The sequence below is a fragment of the Thunnus thynnus genome, chromosome 8 (assembly GCF_963924715.1).
Source record: "Thunnus thynnus chromosome 8, fThuThy2.1, whole genome shotgun sequence".
In the NCBI taxonomy this organism is placed as follows: domain Eukaryota; kingdom Metazoa; phylum Chordata; class Actinopteri; order Scombriformes; family Scombridae; genus Thunnus; species Thunnus thynnus.
In genome coordinates, this window is record NC_089524.1 from 18,032,822 (window position 1) to 18,050,651 (window position 17,830).

At 39.0% G+C, this 17,830-nt stretch overlaps 1 protein-coding gene across 3 annotated transcripts in view; it reads left to right on the forward strand.

Moving 5' to 3' along the window:
• Positions 1-17,830, forward strand: part of usp13 (ubiquitin specific peptidase 13) — a 35,303-nt gene that overhangs the window by 2,813 nt on the left and 14,660 nt on the right. The window contains exons 2-14 of one of the 3 annotated variants that reach the window (XM_067596873.1): positions 806-931; positions 3,001-3,061; positions 6,056-6,177; positions 6,914-7,056; positions 7,908-8,092; positions 8,203-8,300; positions 8,405-8,595; positions 9,690-9,761; positions 12,135-12,207; positions 14,060-14,185; positions 16,907-17,060; positions 17,427-17,601; positions 17,742-17,830. In XM_067596873.1, coding sequence (XP_067452974.1) covers positions 806-931; positions 3,001-3,061; positions 6,056-6,177; positions 6,914-7,056; positions 7,908-8,092; positions 8,203-8,300; positions 8,405-8,595; positions 9,690-9,761; positions 12,135-12,207; positions 14,060-14,185; positions 16,907-17,060; positions 17,427-17,601; positions 17,742-17,830 — 1,615 coding nt within the window. Of the gene's footprint in view, positions 1-805; positions 932-3,000; positions 3,062-6,055; positions 6,178-6,913; positions 7,057-7,907; positions 8,093-8,202; positions 8,301-8,404; positions 8,596-9,689; positions 9,762-12,134; positions 12,241-14,059; positions 14,186-16,906; positions 17,061-17,426; positions 17,602-17,741 lie in introns of all 3 variants that reach the window. The other 2 variants (XM_067596871.1, XM_067596872.1) reach the window with 2 other exon arrangements.

The window sequence follows — 17,830 nt, forward strand, 5'->3', positions numbered from 1 at the left end:
GTACTGTGACATTTTTGTAACCGGTCATGTGGCCAAAATACAGCAAGTCACAATACGTCCTTTCAGACTGATAGTTCCACTGAAGATTCAGCTTTGATGTTACATCTTTTTTATCATGATAGTGATTTGCTTTTACTGTCTATTTATTCTCATCTAAATTTATCTGTGAATCAGCCTTAATATCACTAAAATGTAGCTTTTCCTCTGTATATTGGATTAAAAAAGGCATTGGGAAAAGTAATACATGTGATTGTGGATATACACTCACTTTATCAGATACACCTGTGCAATCAAATGCAACCCAATACAACAGCTCTGGTGTACTGAAGTGCATTATATTGAATGGTGTTCTTAATATTTTGTCCACTTCCTTAACATACATGAGGGGGGCAAAATATTACGAACACTTTTCAATATAATGCACCCCAGTACACCACCACCACCACCCACTATGACCTCACTAATAAACATAAAGTAGAATTATCACCTTTCTGACAATGTCAACCGAAACTGAAAATGTATAAGCTTTGTAAAAGTAGAATTAATGGCAGAGCTGTTGTATTTGATCACATTAGATTGCACAGGTGTACCTAATGAAGTGGCTGGTGAGTGTATACTATAGACTGTAAGCACTAAAACCCTCCTTTCCAGCTACTGTTGAATTTAAGAAACCTTGCAAAATAAAGATAGAAGATGTCACTTCAAAGATGTGTAATGTGTTTTCAATGTGTTAAATATGCTGCTGTGTTCATGGTTCTCCACCTCGTACAGCCATTCATCGCTACTGTTTGTTTTATGTGTGCAGGAGTCTGAGGGAGGCCTGTATGTGTGTATGAACACATTCCTGGGCTTCGGACGAGAACATGTGGAGAGGCATTATCGCAAAACAGGACAGAGCGTTTACATGCATCTCAAACGACATGTCAAAGAAGTAAGTTTTCCACGTGGGCCTTAATTTAATTCATTTTTAACTGGACTACAATCAGTACAGTACCAGTTAAAGTAGAATTAGTGGTAGAAATAAGAATGAGGATAATCTTTGTTTACAGAGCACTTTGACTGTATTACAAAATGTAATGTGAAAGACTTACCAAGGTGGAAAAATCTCCATATCTGGCATGATTTGATCCTCTGATACTTTGCTCTCAGTGTCATCCCACACAATAAAGAACCAACATTGTTTTAGCTTCAGCGTCATTGGTGTGTAGTTATTAGACCATCACACTAAATCTGTCGGTGATACTACAGTAGTATGTACTGTACTGTAAGGTGCTTTAGATAATTGATGATATCACTGATCTATCATTATTTTGATAATCTCTGATTAGATGCTACATCTGAAATGCTCAGTCACCTTTGACATTTTATATGAAAATATTAACTTTGTTTTCACCTCTTCATTGGACATGACTGTTTTAACCGTCACACTGAGGTTTGGCTCAGTGTTTGTGGCGGTTACTTTTACTTGACATGTTTTCAGCTTTACTGTATTATCACAAAAATAAATTTACATGCTGGTCTGATTGCAGCTATATTAGAACATGACGTAGACAAAATAACAGGAACATCTTACAGTATAATGCAATCCAAAGCAAAAAAAACCCTGCAACAAATATTCAGAAAGATTGTAATTGGACTGCAAGTAATAATTTTCAGTATGGAATAATCTGAATCTGTCTGATTATTTTCCTGATTATCTTTAGTCTGTTAGATGTCGGAAAATAACAATCGCGCTTTTCCAGAGCTCAAGATGATGACTTCAGATTGCCCGCTTCATCTAACCAACAATTCAAAAGCAATATTAAACTGAAATTTACAATTGCTTAAAACAGAAAAAAGCTGCAGATCCTCACATTTAAGAAGCTGAAACCAGATATTTGGTATTTCTGCTATAAAAATCACTTAAACTAATCCATTATTTGACTAATTGATTCACTTCTAGATTGTAATGTTTTAAAATTTTTAATAAGAGCCAGAGAGATATCGGTTCAGCTCTGAGGTATTTGGTGGTGTTGCATTGGGTTGCATTACGTTATGTGATGTTCCTGTTATTTTGTCCATTCTTGCATGTATAAAAAATTCACTCAGTTCTTGCTTTTTCTACATGAACACATCACACACCGACCCAAACAGTCCTAGCTTCAAAAGTTGATAGTGAACAACAAAGGCCGTAGCTGCTGCCGTGTTTTCTCACTGGCTCTAATTGCCCCCAGATAAGCTCTGCTTTGTAAAGAGCTGCTATTTCCATGCCTGGATCTGGCCAGAAACAGCTGCTCGCATTCTGCAGGCTCCCGTGTCTGCTGTTTTTCTTTCCCATGAGTCCACTTGGTCTCGAGTGTGTCAGCATTCTCTCTTCCTGTCTGTCTGTGGCGTCCTCCTGCCTGTCAAGTGAATGGGCGGTCACCTGAAGCTGATTGGACTGGAAGGAGAGTGATGGGTGGCACTGGGTTGTTTTGCTACCAGTCGGCGATTTGGCAAATTCATGTTTCATGTGGCTTCACTGATAAAGTGGTTGCAGGTTACTGATTGATTCACGCATCAATCAAGTGTTGCTAGCAGACTAAAATGTTTCTCCATCACTGTTTAAGACACGTATCGGAGAGAAATATAATAAGAGCAGAGAGTGACACAAACTACAGGCAATGACAGGCCCAAACACAAGACGTTAGACGTACTGTAAATGGTATCTGCCACAAATCAAACTGTGCAACATGAGTAGTTCAATTCATCACTGATATTTTTTTTTTTTTTTTTTTTTTTTTAAATTTTGACCATGCCATGGTGGGGGTTTTCCCCTCGCCCTGTAACCTGACCTGGCTGGAACATCCAGCATCTATTTCTAACAAAATGACAACCATCTGGACTGCTGTCAAAGCAAAGCATACAAGCTTTTTTTCAGCAATTTACAGAGAGAGGAATTTGAAGTGTTATAGGATGTTTTTAATGTGATGAGGGTTATTTGATCCAATTTAATCTCACTTGCTTTCTGTTTCCTCACAGAAAGCCACAGGAGCTGCAGGAGGTGCCATCCCCAGACGGAGAAACGGAAAAGTGTTCCTAGGTAGGTTAAGTCGGTCTGTCAGTCAGAGGCAGTGGTGGAAGAAGTACTGATATTTTTATTCACTAAAAGTATCAGTACAATAATGTATACTTTACATATTCAATTTCAAGTTGAAGTCCTGCATTCAAAATGTACAAAACAAAACTGCAGAAATATACTAAAGTACTAAATATACTTGAAGTATCACAAGTAAAAGGACTCATTATTAGAAAAATGTCCTGTGTGACCGATACATTATTTTATATTACACTATTCGACTATTAATACAGATGCATGAGTGCGTACATAGCATTTTAATGCTGTAGCTGCTCCAGGTGCAGCTAATTTTAACTACTTTATATACAGTTAAGTCGTCAAGTCCAGTGGTCCCCAAGCTGGGGTCACAAGATATATCCGGTGAGTCATGAGATGATTAATGAGGCACGAAAGAACATAAAACAAAGTTCTGCTTCACAAATTTGTACTAATTTTTTGACTTTTCTTTAATTGTTGTGTTTTTGGGGAAAATATTAGACAGTTTAATCTCTTTGGGCCTCAAACAGTTATTTAAATGAGCCATGTGAGAAGTTTAGAGGGCGAATCTGTCTTTGGTGCAACTGCTAATAACTGATAGACACCTGAAACGCGACAAGGGGCTCCAAGAAGACAGGTTATACAAATTTTCTTAATGTAAAATTTTCATTTGAAAAGTAAGCAGTAATTATAGATGTAAAATAAATATTGTACAGTAAAAAGCACAATATTTCCCTTTGAAAAGTGCTGAAGTAGAAGTTTAAAGTAGCAGAAAATGGTAATACTCACCTCAAAATCTTACTTAAGTATAGGGGAGGAGTAAAAGAACTGGTTAGAGGCAGGATTAAACCTCTTGTTGCTAAGTCAACCCTTGTAGTCACTGGCATTGCCCTCATAGCTGAAAACAACATGAAGCTATTTGGTGACAGAAACAAAGATACAGCTCTGGATGCATTTAACATTTTTTGTATTTAAATGTGATTTTTGTGTCAGAAACGCCTCTCTCAACTGAAGGAACGCCCTCCATTACAATCTAGTGTTATTGTTTGTTACACTGTGAAGACCCGCCAGTCGGCCTTTACCCGAAGTGTCAGATATTTCCCATGATGAGACCCTGTCCTCCTCCTCCTTCTCCTACTCCTCCTGTGCTCTATATATAGCCCATTTATTTGTATATGTGGTTGGTAACTGTTCTAAATCAAAGTGCCACATGCGCAGCCGGGCCTCCTCCCCCCCTCCTTTGGGTGGGGAGGGGGTGCTTGGTTTACAGTGGGGCCGCCTCCTGTCACTCGCCAGCCTCTCAGCTGCCACCACCTGTCAACCGTCCTAGGCTGACACACTTCTACCGCTGCTATGATGCTGCTCGGCGAGGACCGGGTGTCTCGCTCCCTCCCTCTTCTCACCCTCCCTCACTGCCGGAGGAGGAATTCCTTCCACTCAACCTTCTACATTATTGATTGTTCCTGTTTTCTTATCGTACAGACTTTATTAGACTGCTTTATCCACTGCCCTCAGTCTGACAGCTGTACATTAAGTCAAACCCTCTCGCCAACGTTTGACTCAGTCTCTGACTATTTCTTGAGAAGTCCTTCTCTGGGACGATTCACACTGTCGTCCGTTTTGATCTTTTGATGTGACAGCAGGCATGTATGTATCCACCGTCATCTCCATACCAGTCCGGTGATCTAATCAAGCCGCTAGCTGTTTACCTCCGATGTTACCATGAAACCAGCAGCCACAATAACAATGTCAGGGATAACCTATGATCCTGTTTGATGAGTCATTACTCGACTTTAGGCTGGTGGAGGACGACAACTCTATATGGCCAGTGAATTAAGAGAGGGCTTCCTCTAGGTTTCTGGTTCAATTTAAGTTTGATATCATTTTGATTGGAGCTGAAATTATTAGTCAATTAATTGATCAGTTGATTGACGGAGAAGAGAAAGTATTTTGATAATCGTTTGATCGTTTAAGTCGTTTCTTTCCAGCAAAAATGTCAAATATATTCAGATTTGTTTTGTCTATAAAACATCAGAAAATACTGAAAATTTTCTATAGTTTCTTTAAAATTGTTAATTTCCCAGAGTCCAAGGTGACATTTTTAAATGACTTGTTTTGTCCAACCAACAGTCAAAAACTAAAGATATTCAGTTTACGATCATATAAGGTAAAGAAAAGCATGAAGTCCTCCCATTTGAGAAGCTAGAACCAGCAAATGTTTGTCATTTTTACTTAAAAAGTTATTGATATGACTATTCGATCATACAATAAACATCACAACGTCTTGATTGTGATGACTTGATGTTTTTATTTGTCTTACTTGATAGTAAACTAAAGGTCCTCAGGTTTTGGATTGTTGGTCAGATATAACAAGTTGTCACTTCGGGCTTTCAGGAATTGTGATGGGCACTTTTCACTATTTATTTATTTTTTTGACAAAACAATTTGTTGATTAATCGGGGAAATAATTGGCCAATTTATTGACATATTGAAATATCCAGCCCTGATTTTGATAATTTAGTTTAATTATACGATCAATGATAAAATTATGGTTCCATAGCTGCACAAATCACTGTCAGTAATTCAAATCCTCCTCAGTAACTCGTTAGTAATTGTAACTGTAAACTGCTGGTGATGAGTGTGTGCTAAATGCCTAAATATAAATGTCCTGTCTCAGTGAGAGAGTCATCAGCATCGTTTAAAGTCATTCTCTCACTGAAGTAAAAAAAAAAAAAAAAAGATGCCACTGATTGTTTTATCTTAGGCTTCATCTTTTATTTCTCTTTCAGACTGATATGTTACTGACTAAAGGAGAGAAGCAAGACAGTAAAATAAAAAAAGAGCAGACCTCACACTCAAGAACAAAAAAGAACAGATCATAAAATTAAAAATAACCGAGGAATAAGCCGATCATGACGTGCTTATCAGATGTCAGTCACTATCAAACAGCAGCTGACTAAATGTTTGCTTCTGCCCTTGAAGATTTAGAGCTAAACCGCGACTTTAACGGAGAGGACTATGAATATGAGGATGAGGCCAAGCTCGTCATTTTTCCAGACCACTTCGAGATCCCCTTACCAAATATTGAGGAGTTGCCCGCTCTGGTCAGTGAGTCACTGCTGTACGGGCTCTGTGTATTTCCATGCATGTCCATGGGAAGGTGCACTCAGTGGTTCCCCTTCAATCAGCCTGAATTTGTTCACTTGTTTAGGTTAAAGTGAGAGTTTCTAACATTTGCAATCAAGAATACAGTATAATAAAATATTCTGTGCACACGCAGAGTTTTTACATAACCTCTGGTAGGTATAAGCTCACCTAAATGTTTTTAATTTAGATGATTTTGGTGTTTCAGATTTTGGGGGGAACCAATGAAAGCACATGTAGATGCTTCTATCACCTCTTTGTTTCTCTGCTTGCATGGAGCAGTTTAAGCTTCTTCACTGAATCATGGTTGGTTTCTGGCATGCCCAGGGAGTTGGTTTTTCAAAATATTTTATGCATGTATCATATAATGTGACTTTCAAAAATGTAATGGTTCCTGATGACTACCTTTCGTATTTAAAAATGGTTTGCATGTTTTGTTTCTGTGCTACTTTAGCATCATAGTGCTGCCCTGGTTTCCTATGCTTGATAAAGTGCTTGATGTGGTGCTGCTTCATAGTGTCCTGCATAAGTCTTGCATGTCCACTGTTGCCCTTTCTGTTGACTGACAACTTACAGTTAAGGTTTAGTGATATAAATTGAATGCTTCCACAGTAGAAAATATGAATTCTCATATTTGAAAACACTGTCGATAACAGACAGTAGGCAATAACCTCTGTTGTCTCATCTGACGTCCAGGTGACCATCGCCTGTGATGCCGTGCTCAACGCACCATCAGCTTACAAGAAGCAGGAGCCTGAGTCCTGGGAGGAGGAGATCCAGGTGTCCAGACATGCCAGGAGCCTCAGACAGTTGGATAACGGGGTCAGGATCCCACCCAGGTAGGACAGACACAAAGCCACACTGATTATATCACTATATGATTTATACAATGGGCTTTAAATTTGTGCTTTCCATTAACCACAACATCGTAAAACCTAAGGAGTCAAAATGAATGTATTTTCTCCTAAAAATTTAATTTCCCTCACACAACACTTGGTTTAACCTTTTCACTCTTCTGCCATGATGGGGATAAGCAAGCATTATGTGTATTTTATTCACATTTTTAAGCAAATTACTCTTAATCTTACTTCCATAAGAGACACCCAAGATGGGAACAGCAGTGTGGTGGTATTAGAATAGAGAAATGATTCCCATAGAAAGTCTAACACAAGAAAGAAGTCATAACTCAGTTTCTTTTTTACTGGAAGTTTTCTCGGTAAAACCTCTAAAATATTTTACATTCAACCCAAAGAATATTCAAATTATCAAAGTAGATCTCTGCTCATGCAGAGGTGAGAGGATAGCAGTATTTTGTGAAAGTCATGCAGCGCATACGGGAAGTAAACACAGAGGTTGATTGAATGGTCCTTTGTATAATGGTCCAAGCAATTACTGCAAGAATACTGCACTCTATTTCCTACTGTGAAAAGGTTAGGTAGGTTGGCCTCTACTTATCCCAGTCAACACTGAGTTTTGATTATATTATATATTCCATTACTTTCTGTTTGCCCTTTTTATCAGGTCTGTTTACAAGTACAGTCAGAATATAAATCTGATAACTTCCTAACTTGCTGGTGAGCAAGATGCAATTTCCGATCATTTAAAAAGTGTCATTCATTGAGTCTCAGCACGACTGCATGATTAAACAACAACACGACCGTAATGAGAGTCTCTGTTTCTCTGTTGTCAGCGGCTGGAAGTGTCAGAAGTGCGAGATGAGAGAAAACCTGTGGCTGAACCTGACAGATGGAGCGGTGCTCTGCGGGAAGTGGTTCTTTGATGGGAGCGGAGGCAATGGCCATGCTCTGGAGCACTACAGAGAGACCAACTACCCGCTGGCTGTCAAACTGGACACCATAACCCCAGATGGAGCAGGTCTGAGACACAAAGAAGGAAGCTTCTCATTATTTCACATCAGAAAATACAGTTTTGGGCAAAACTCTGTATCCTAATTTGTCACTATTTGACTGATCTTTTGGTTTTAGACGTCTATTCATTTGAGGAAGAAGAAGCTGTGTTGGACCCCCACATATCAGAACACTTGTCACACTTTGGAATAGACATGCTACAGATGCAGAAAAGAGTAAGTTAGTCAAGCTGGTTTTACTATTCACGTTTGTATCAGCACCATCCAGCTGTTTACTGTAGCCTCCACACTAAAGACTTTTCTTCTCATTACTCCTTTAGACAGAGAATGGCCATCACACAGACAATAACGCCCGGCCGCGGGTCAGCGAATGGGAGGTGATCCAGGAGTCGGGCATGAAGCTGAAGGCGGTGTATGGTTCTGGTTACACGGGCATCAAAAACCTGGGCAACAGCTGCTACCTCGGCACAGTAATGCAGGTCCTCTTCAGCATCCCAGACTTCCAGAGGATGTGAGTACGCTGTGATGAGATGTCACTTAGAGAGGAAAAAATGTAATATTGATTCAGAAACTATTGTACTATCTTTTGTCTTCTCTGAAAATTGTGATTGTGATGAAAATTGCAATACCTGTCAAATTACAATATTAAATTTCACTCACAAGGATAGTCTTGAACATAAAGTTGGATGTTTAGGCTTTTTTATTGCAACAAAAGGCCTTTTTTAAGGAAGCCATTGTGACTTCAAGTGTAAATAGAATCACACAATGAGCAGGGAACATAACTTTGATGCATGATTTCATTGGCTGTTTCCATTTTAGATCTTTACTGTGTCTTTGTTGTAACTACAGGAGGTACTGTAGATGCAAGACATCACGGAAGAAGACTTTAACTCTGTAACTTGATAATAATTACAAAAAAATGTTACAAATAAAATTTATCATTATTACAAATTAGGTTTCTATTAGGTTGAATTACAGTTAAAAGGAATTTGTCAATTAGCAGTTACAAGTCAATTTCGACTTTCAAGTTTCTAAGCAACATGAGACACCTAACAGAGTTTCAATAGGACAGATTGTTTGATTATAAATGCTCAGGTCAAAATGACATTTTAATGTTAAATCATGACAGTGTATAACAATTATTATTGTTATAATAATTTTTAAAGCTTTTTTTTTTTTCTTATTAGGGGCCCGAAAAACATACTAGTTAGGCCCCGGAAGATCCACATTTTGTGTCTATCATTTTGTTTTTGTAGTTACATTTTCTTTCAAATGAACAAATTGACAAACAACATCAATAAAGAGGCATTAACTCATGAAATTAACTATGTATATGATGCATCTTTATAGTGGTGCTTGCAATATTGCAGTATGATTTATTTTCCACCTTCTTGTACTTGTTTGCTTGCAATTACTGATGTTGCTCTATTTTTTCACTGATATCTGTGGAGGTAAATACAAAATAACAAAAAACCGATACTTCATTTTAAAAAACTACAAGGCATTGAAACAACTAATATGGCTGCAGGTTGAGGATGTTAGTATCTTGTTTGTTTCCATGTGCCCCATCTGTGGTGAACGTGTGACATGTATTTTGATCTTTAGGTATGTGGGCAATCTTCAGAGGATATTTGACTATTCACCCCTGGACCCCTCCCAGGACTTTGCCACACAAATGTAAGTGACTCCAGTGTTACATAATGTAGTGTTGTAAAGCACAAACAAGTGAAGGCTTTTTCCAGCTGCTGCTGTCTCTATGGCTGAAAAAGGTTAAAAAAAAAAAAGGCTGAAGTTTTGTTATGAGTAACACATTTGTATCTTGGTAGAGCTGGAGTGCAGGACTTTTGTCTCCCCCTTCTGGCAGTGAGAGTAGTTACATAAACACCGTTGGTACGTGTTTATGTCATAGCCTCCGCCATAGCCTACTCCGTCACTACTGTCGCAGCTGTAAAACGGTGGATAAATTGTTTTGAGTGTCACACAACCCCCATGAAATGACTCGTTTCACTATCAGAATTTGATCCATTTGGTCCAATAACATTGGAAAGTCTAGAAGAGCCGCACGATTAAATTATTTTATCCCCGTTTAAGTTAGCAGAGAGCTAACTGAAAGTTAGCCACTTGGCCAGCAGAAATCTCTGTTGCACATGCTCTGCCTGTAGAGCATGTGCAGTATGCATTCATCCGGCAAGCGCAGGAATGTTGCCACCAACACCAGATTTAAAAACTCCACATACTGTGAAATACAGAGAGATTTACCTGGCAGTGATGGGCTTAATCAGCATTGTGTGTGAACTGTGGCAAGAGCTTGAATGTAACAAATATTCATTTATATGTATAAGTTCTACACTGCAGGTTTAATTAAAATGCTTGACATTGAAGTTTTATAAGAAGTATATGAATCTTAGTTAAGCCAGTAAATAGTACATATTTATCTGGATGAAAGCATTTTTCCAGTATGTTCTGGAAAATATCTGGTGTATTTTGTCATGTACGCCGTGTGTGTTGCAAGAGGTCAGTCAGATGCTGACTGAAAGGCAAGTTGAGTCCCAGCCAAGCAGGTAATAAATATCGGTTATGTGAATCCACGTTTCATATTCTGAGGCACATTCCCAGATAAACATTTGTTCAGTTCACAGGACTTGGCAGGCATTCCTTGAGTGGGGGTAGGTGGTAAAAGTGGGGGTAGGTGGGGTCATCAGGTGGGCACCCTCCTTCCTTGGTGTTTGGCTGATAAGTCCACGCCGCAACAGAACATCAGGAGGATCAGATGAGTCCAGGTTTCTTCTGTCAGTGATTCAGTCCTGGTAATGCAGACTGTAAATCATAACCAGCAGTAACAGAACTTACTGAGGCACATTGCCAGATAAATGTGTTTATCTGTCCCCGTTCTGGTTTGATTGAGCCTGTCAGCACCAAATCAGGTGATAGAATCTGTGTATCCTGATGTCTGAGGTCTGTATTTATCTCTCTTAAAAGCTCTGGAGGCAGAGTGTCAGATAGGTAGGATTATCCTAATTAAATTGATGATACCACTTTGCATGAATAAGATTTCCAGATACAAAGCAGAAAGTGTGAGATTTATATTTACAATACTGCAGTCAAAAAGATGGTCATGATGGTCTGATGATGAAAACAATAACTGTTGGCGCTACACCCTATTTACCCAGTTTAATTCTCTTACTGGGGATATCATGAAAACCCATCGATCTCCTGTCATCATATAAAGAACACACAAGGAATCGCTTATGTGTTTAATGTGTATCAAATGTAAATCGTTATTCACCATTTTTAGTCTATAATTTAATCTTTTTGGGAGAATATTTAATCTTAAATCAACTGAATTCTTGCAATATAAATGCTCTTTTTATATTGTACTTCTTCATCTTTCTTGATAAAGTGTAAAAGAGAGATGAGTATAAATTCTCATCCTTCTGTCACACCTTTTAGTATAAAACAATATAAGACTGATGTGAATCTGAATATACGGTAGGCATTTGAGGAAAGTGATACTGGTGAGACTGATTTTACTGAAATGTTTTGAGTTTGACCCCAACAATTACCGTGTGGTTTGGTGAATAACACATCCTGTTTCTGTAGTCCGAAGAAGGAACAAAGATTTATGTTATGAAATATTTTGTTCTCAAATAAATTATGTACTTTCTACCATCACGTCTGCAGGAGAGACCAGTGATGAACCAAAACAGTTAAAAGAATATGAAGAAATTGATGGATTTAAGGAAATAGGGAGAGAATAGTAAAGTGATTGTAGTTATTTATTTCAGCTCCTTGCACAATGCTGGTTCTGGTCTGGTCTGTGGTGCTGGTTACTGTGGCAACCAAGGTCAGTTTGAATTCGTGCCAGCTTTGTGAGACTGAAAAGTCAGAGTTAACAAGTTAGACACAAGATCCTCTGGTGTATTGTCTGAAGAAATGTTTATTCTGAGGAGTAAACACAACATGTGCCTTCAGGGTGAAAACCAAAAAAAATCCAACAAGTCTAAAACAAACTTCTGTTCTAACATTTATGCTTTTGTTTTTGTCCGGCAGGGCTAAACTGGGACACGGGCTGCTCTCAGGCCAGTACTCCAAACCACCCATGAAATCTGAGCTCATTGAACAGGTGATGAAAGAAGAATACAAGGTATTAAACTGGGTATGTCCAGCTCCCAAACTGGGTCCATAACCGACAGACGCATGTTAATACTGAGTGGTAGCAGAATGAGTCTTTTTCCACTTAATGACTGAAGATGCTGTTTGAGAATCTAGATCAATTTTCCCAATTTTAAAATGCAAAGCCTTGTCATTCTCTTGAGCTTGCATACCTTTCTGTATCTGTGACAGCTGCAGACGAGCTTGTTGAAACAAAAAGACGTGATTTTTAGATACATTGTCAAACATCGTGTTAGTCTGAAGGTAGCTGTTGGCTGCGATCTGAAATGTGCAACTCAAATTGTTTTCGAACACAGCTTCAGGCACAGCTCTAATACATCGCTGCATCACATCTTAATTTTGTCGCAAATGCTAGCTGTGCTTGATGATTGTAGCCTCTTGAGCAGCCTATGGCTTTTTATTTTTTCCATGTGTTTTTGTTTTACCAATTCGAATACACATGTTATGAAATCATAGCCTTTTTAAACACAGCTGGCAGGAAATTAGAAGAGGAAAGCCATTAAAGCATAATGGGACCCAGCACTAGGTCTGTAAGCCCCGGGCTTCTTGTAAGCCTTACCAGCTACAGTAATTGATAGCACAGAGCTGTGATCCTGCACTTCCTCCACATGTGATGGTGGAGTCAGGTTTGGACACATATTGACAGCTGGGAAGATATACGGGGGAGGGGCTTGTGTTGGCATGTTGTGCTCAGTTTGTACTAAGACAATATTACCCATTAAAATGATCATTAATTAATTATCATTAAAATAGCTTGGTTTGATTACATATGGATAGTTTACTGGTGTGGCAGGATGTCTCTACTTTATATTTATTAGATTGACACTTAATCATCAATCAGTATTATGTATTATGAGCAAAATGTACTTAAAGTATCAAAAGTAAAAATACATGTTGTGGAGTTAAATGGCCCCTGTTTTAATACATTATTTTATATCCTATTATATCATTGCTGGTACTGATTCATTAACATCTAAGCAGCATTATAATGTTGCTCGGGGTGAGCAAACTTTGGGCAAGTGAGGTAATATTAACTACTCTATTTACTGTCGGGTAGTTTAATCTCTAATCATGTATCATAATTTTGTTTGTAAAATCTTAATCTGCAAAGTTATTTATAACTGGCTGTTAAATATATTCAGTGTAGTAAAAAAATACAGTATTTCCCTCTGAAATGTAGTGGAGTAGCAGAAAAGGGAAATACTCAAGTAAAGTACAAGTACCTCAAAATTTCACTGACCAAATATACTCAGTTATATTAACCCTAACCCTACTAACCCTACCTACCCTAACCCCACTGTAAGATATTTAGTTTATGGATGATTTTAAATCACATTTTACACAGCAGAAACTCCTTTTCTAGTCACACGCTGCTTCCTCTAGATGTATCCCCTTCCCCTAAATATTAATTGTTAAGTATCAAGTGATTCTCACAGATAATAATAGACAAGATTTTATTCTCTAGTAAGGAGGCTCCCTACATCAAACCCCATTTTAATAACTGATGCCAATTTTTCATTGTGGATTCTTTACCGTTTCTGCATACTAAACTTTGAGGTTCAGCCATTTTCTGAGCTATTAATGATGCTTGGCAGCATAGTCTTGGACCGCACAATGAAAATGATACTATCTAGATATAATATTAAACATTCTTCAGCTGAGCAAAAGCAATTATCTGCATGCAAAATCAAGGCTCCTCTCTGGATGTGACTCAGTTCTTCGTATCATATTGGATCAACTGGAAATTTCTTCACTGGTGCTTGACAGTCAGTGGGTGTAATGCCCGAATGTTCTCTTTCCAGCACCAGCAGAAGGGCGTCTCCCCCCGGATGTTGAAGTCCCTGGTCAGCAGGGGACACCCAGAGTTTTCCTCCAACAGACAACAAGACGCCCAGGAGTTCTTCCTGCACATCATCAACCTGGTGGAGGTGAGTGAAACTTAAACTCTGTGCAGGTCAAAATATTCAAAATGTAAGTAGTTCATGTTGGTATGCACGTTGACACCAGAAGAATCACTTTAAAACCTAGAACAAGTGTTGAGGCGTTAGACACTGACACTGAGTTGATAAAGCTGCACACACACACACACACACACACACACACACACACACACGCACACAGGCACGTATTTGTTGTCAGTATTTGTGGTGCGGCATCTAGACTTGTTTGCATGATAGAGTGAGAGTTGCATGATTTGTTTTGAGGATTTGTTAATCACAGTATGTTATCAAAAGCTTTCCATATTGCAGCAAAGGCAGATAACATGAAAATGTATGTATTGCTCCTGTTTTTGCTAGTTTTTTTTTTTTTTATTTGGCTGGTCTATCTATCCAACACTTTTTAAATTCAGAACAAGATACATAACTACTGCCCAATTTCATTTTTGTTATTTACATTTTTAAATTCACTTTTCTAACACATAAAGAAAATAATACATCATAAGACAAAATCTTACAGTAAATCACTGAAAAACGGGAAGCAGAACAAATCTGGGCACATAAAATTAGCTAATATGAGACAATACACTAAATGGGGCAGCACATTTTATAGTAGGAATGTTAACTTCCTCTTTCTTTACATGAATTAAAAAATGAGACCAAACATCACATCACTGAATGTTATAGAGATTCAAAGGAGACAATGTCCTCCATCAATTTTAACATTTTTTCCCCCCATGAAATTTCATATGAATTAATGGTCCTCAGATGACGTTTCTTAAAGATTTTGCTGACCTCCCCTTTATCTACAACTTTTTCTTCAACAAGGTATTCAATAATTATTATTCTTAATGTATAGTTTGACAAAATAATCTTAACACAAGGTCCTCTTCCTTTTTTTCCTGAGCTTTCAACCCAGTTTATACTTAAACAGCGGATGAAGTTGCCTAGTTGTCACGGTGATTGCTCAGTTGCCATCAGTTGCTTTCGCTCATTCTAGTAATGTGATTAACCATGACTATGAAGGGTACATTTACTTTGATTCATGTTCAAAGGGATGCTGCCTTTCATAAAACTGATCCTCTTGAATTTTTCTTCTCTGTGAAATAATAACATATTCACAAAATAGCTGGACTACGTGTGACCCCTGACACACATAGACAGGCAGTTTGAATTGAAAGGGAGGGTCTGTTTTTGACTAAACACAGCACACGGTCTCCTTGGTGGGTCGACACACACATGGGGTGCTCTGACGTGTCGTTCTCAACCAGAATATATATATAGCTTGCGCTATCTGTTACACAGGGAGGCCAGATAATGCTTCCTAGTCTGCCCGTGCCACAGGAGACATGCCCTGACTTGGACCTGACACTTCCTTCACCTCATGTCGTGGAGATCAACAAAACAAACAACACAGATTCTCCCAGCCTCAATTTCTCCTCTGTAGTTGCAGCATCCGGTAAAAGAAATCCCACATCATGTGAACTTGGTTTGCTCCAAAAAGGCCCTTACTGTCGAACCTTCTTTAGTACTCTTGCTGGCCTCTTACAGCTGTCTGTAATCTAGATACTGATTTAGTTAGCCAGACATAGACTGAACCTGACTAAAGCTAGCATCAGCAACATTTTCCTCTGTCGATGTCAGCCTGCATATTTGCCCAGAGTAAAATTATAACTTGTGTATATCTGTAGCTTCTTAGAATAGAAGGACTGGCTTGCAGAGAGCCCGTCGTGCAAACTGGTGTGTGAAGTCCCAACGCCATCCTTCATCACAGTCTTCAAATAAATGCACTGTAAACTTCAATGACCCCTGCTGTTCAGATGTAGTGAGAGGACACAGAGCCGCTCGGCGATAATGAATAATCTGCCCACAGTTCTGAAAAGATGTTAACACTCTCAGCTATGGAGGGTATGGTTAACTGAGGCGGTTCCTAAATTAAAAGAGCTGCATTTACATTATGAATGAGTGTACTAAGATATCTGGGTCAAACAGATTGCGTTGGAGCCACGTCAGGAAACTTTAATAGACCACAGCAAAGAATAGCTTATAGATAGAGTTGCATTTCAAACCTTGTGCTGTCATGTTGGTGGCAGCATAGCTCTTAAGTAGACATGCAGTATTCAAAATAGCTTTCTTTCAAATAATATTTATTGATGAAATTTTTTTTAGAAAACTTTCAATTGTTAAAAAAAATCACTGACAAACAATTAAGTGTCAACATGATTAGCAAACTTTAAAATGTGGAGAAAAGTGATTGTTGATTGCAGGTGTAGACTGTTTATATTCTGTAACCTGAATACTGTATTTACTGTATTTAAAGGACCAGTGTGTAAGATTTAGAGGGATCTGTTTGCAGGAATGGAATATAATATTCATAAGTATGTTTTCATTAGTGTATAATCACCTGAAAATAAGAATTGTCGTGTTTTCGTTATCTTAGAATGAGCCCTTCTCTTCCACGGAGCCCGCCATGTTGCACCACAATGTTGGTTCTCCTACATGCTTGGAAGAGGGGGGGTGAGGGGAGGGATATTCAGTTGGTTGCAATCTGCAACCCCACCAGTAGATGCCACTAAATCCTACACACTGGTCCTTTAACAAAACTTGAATATCAGCCTGATATATTATCAAACTAAATATCTGCCCAACCTTATTGTTCATGTTTAAACCTCTCTTTTTTCTTTTTCTTCTTCTCTTTTGTTGTTTCTACAGAGGAATAGCGCAGGCTCAGAGAATCCAAGTGATGCCTTCCGCTTCCTGGTGGAGGAGCGAATTCAGTGCTGCCAGACACGTCGGGTTCGTTACACTCAGCGGGTGGACTACTGCATCCAGTTGCCAGCCCCCATCGAGGCTGCCACCAATCGAGGTAAAGGAGTTTCCGTACGCAAGCACACACACACACATACTGCCGTGTGGCACAGTATGCTTGAAGCATGGAGCCACAGCTGTGTCTGGATGGTACAGCTGGCATGATGATGCCGGGATCAGGTGGCACCAGCCGGCAGGAGAATTAGCAGGTTTTGCTCTGTAAGGGCACAGAAGGTCTTGAGGTGCCAGACTGAGAGATGTGTAGTATAGACCGAGGATATGTTTGTGTATTTAGATGAAGAACTTATTTGTTGACCCAATAATTATATCAATACATTCAATAGTTTTTTATACGTAAATGCAGTACTTGTAAGACGTGTTGTTGATGTTAACACTTTTTTTGTCCTTGTTTTCATTTCACCAGAGGAGCTGCTGGCTTACGAGGCCAAACGGAAGGACGCTGAAGAGAACATGAGAGCTCCTCCAGAACCGGTGAGAGCGAGGATCCCCTTCACCGCCTGCCTGCAGGCCTTTACAGAGCCGGAGAACGTCCCCGACTTCTGGAGCTCAGCGCTGCAGGCCAAATCAGCCGGAGTCAAGTAAGCACGGTCCACCTGCTCAGGCCTCCCAGGACTACTCTGAACCTGGATACTTTCTTTAAATTACAACAAATGGTGTTTATTAACTTTACACTCCTTTGTTAAATTCTCTTTCTCTAAATTGTCTTTTTCCTCTGCAGAACTTCCCGTTTCGCTTCCTTCCCAGAGTATCTGGTTGTTCAGATCAAGAAATTCACATTTGGGGTTGACTGGGTGCCGAAGAAACTAG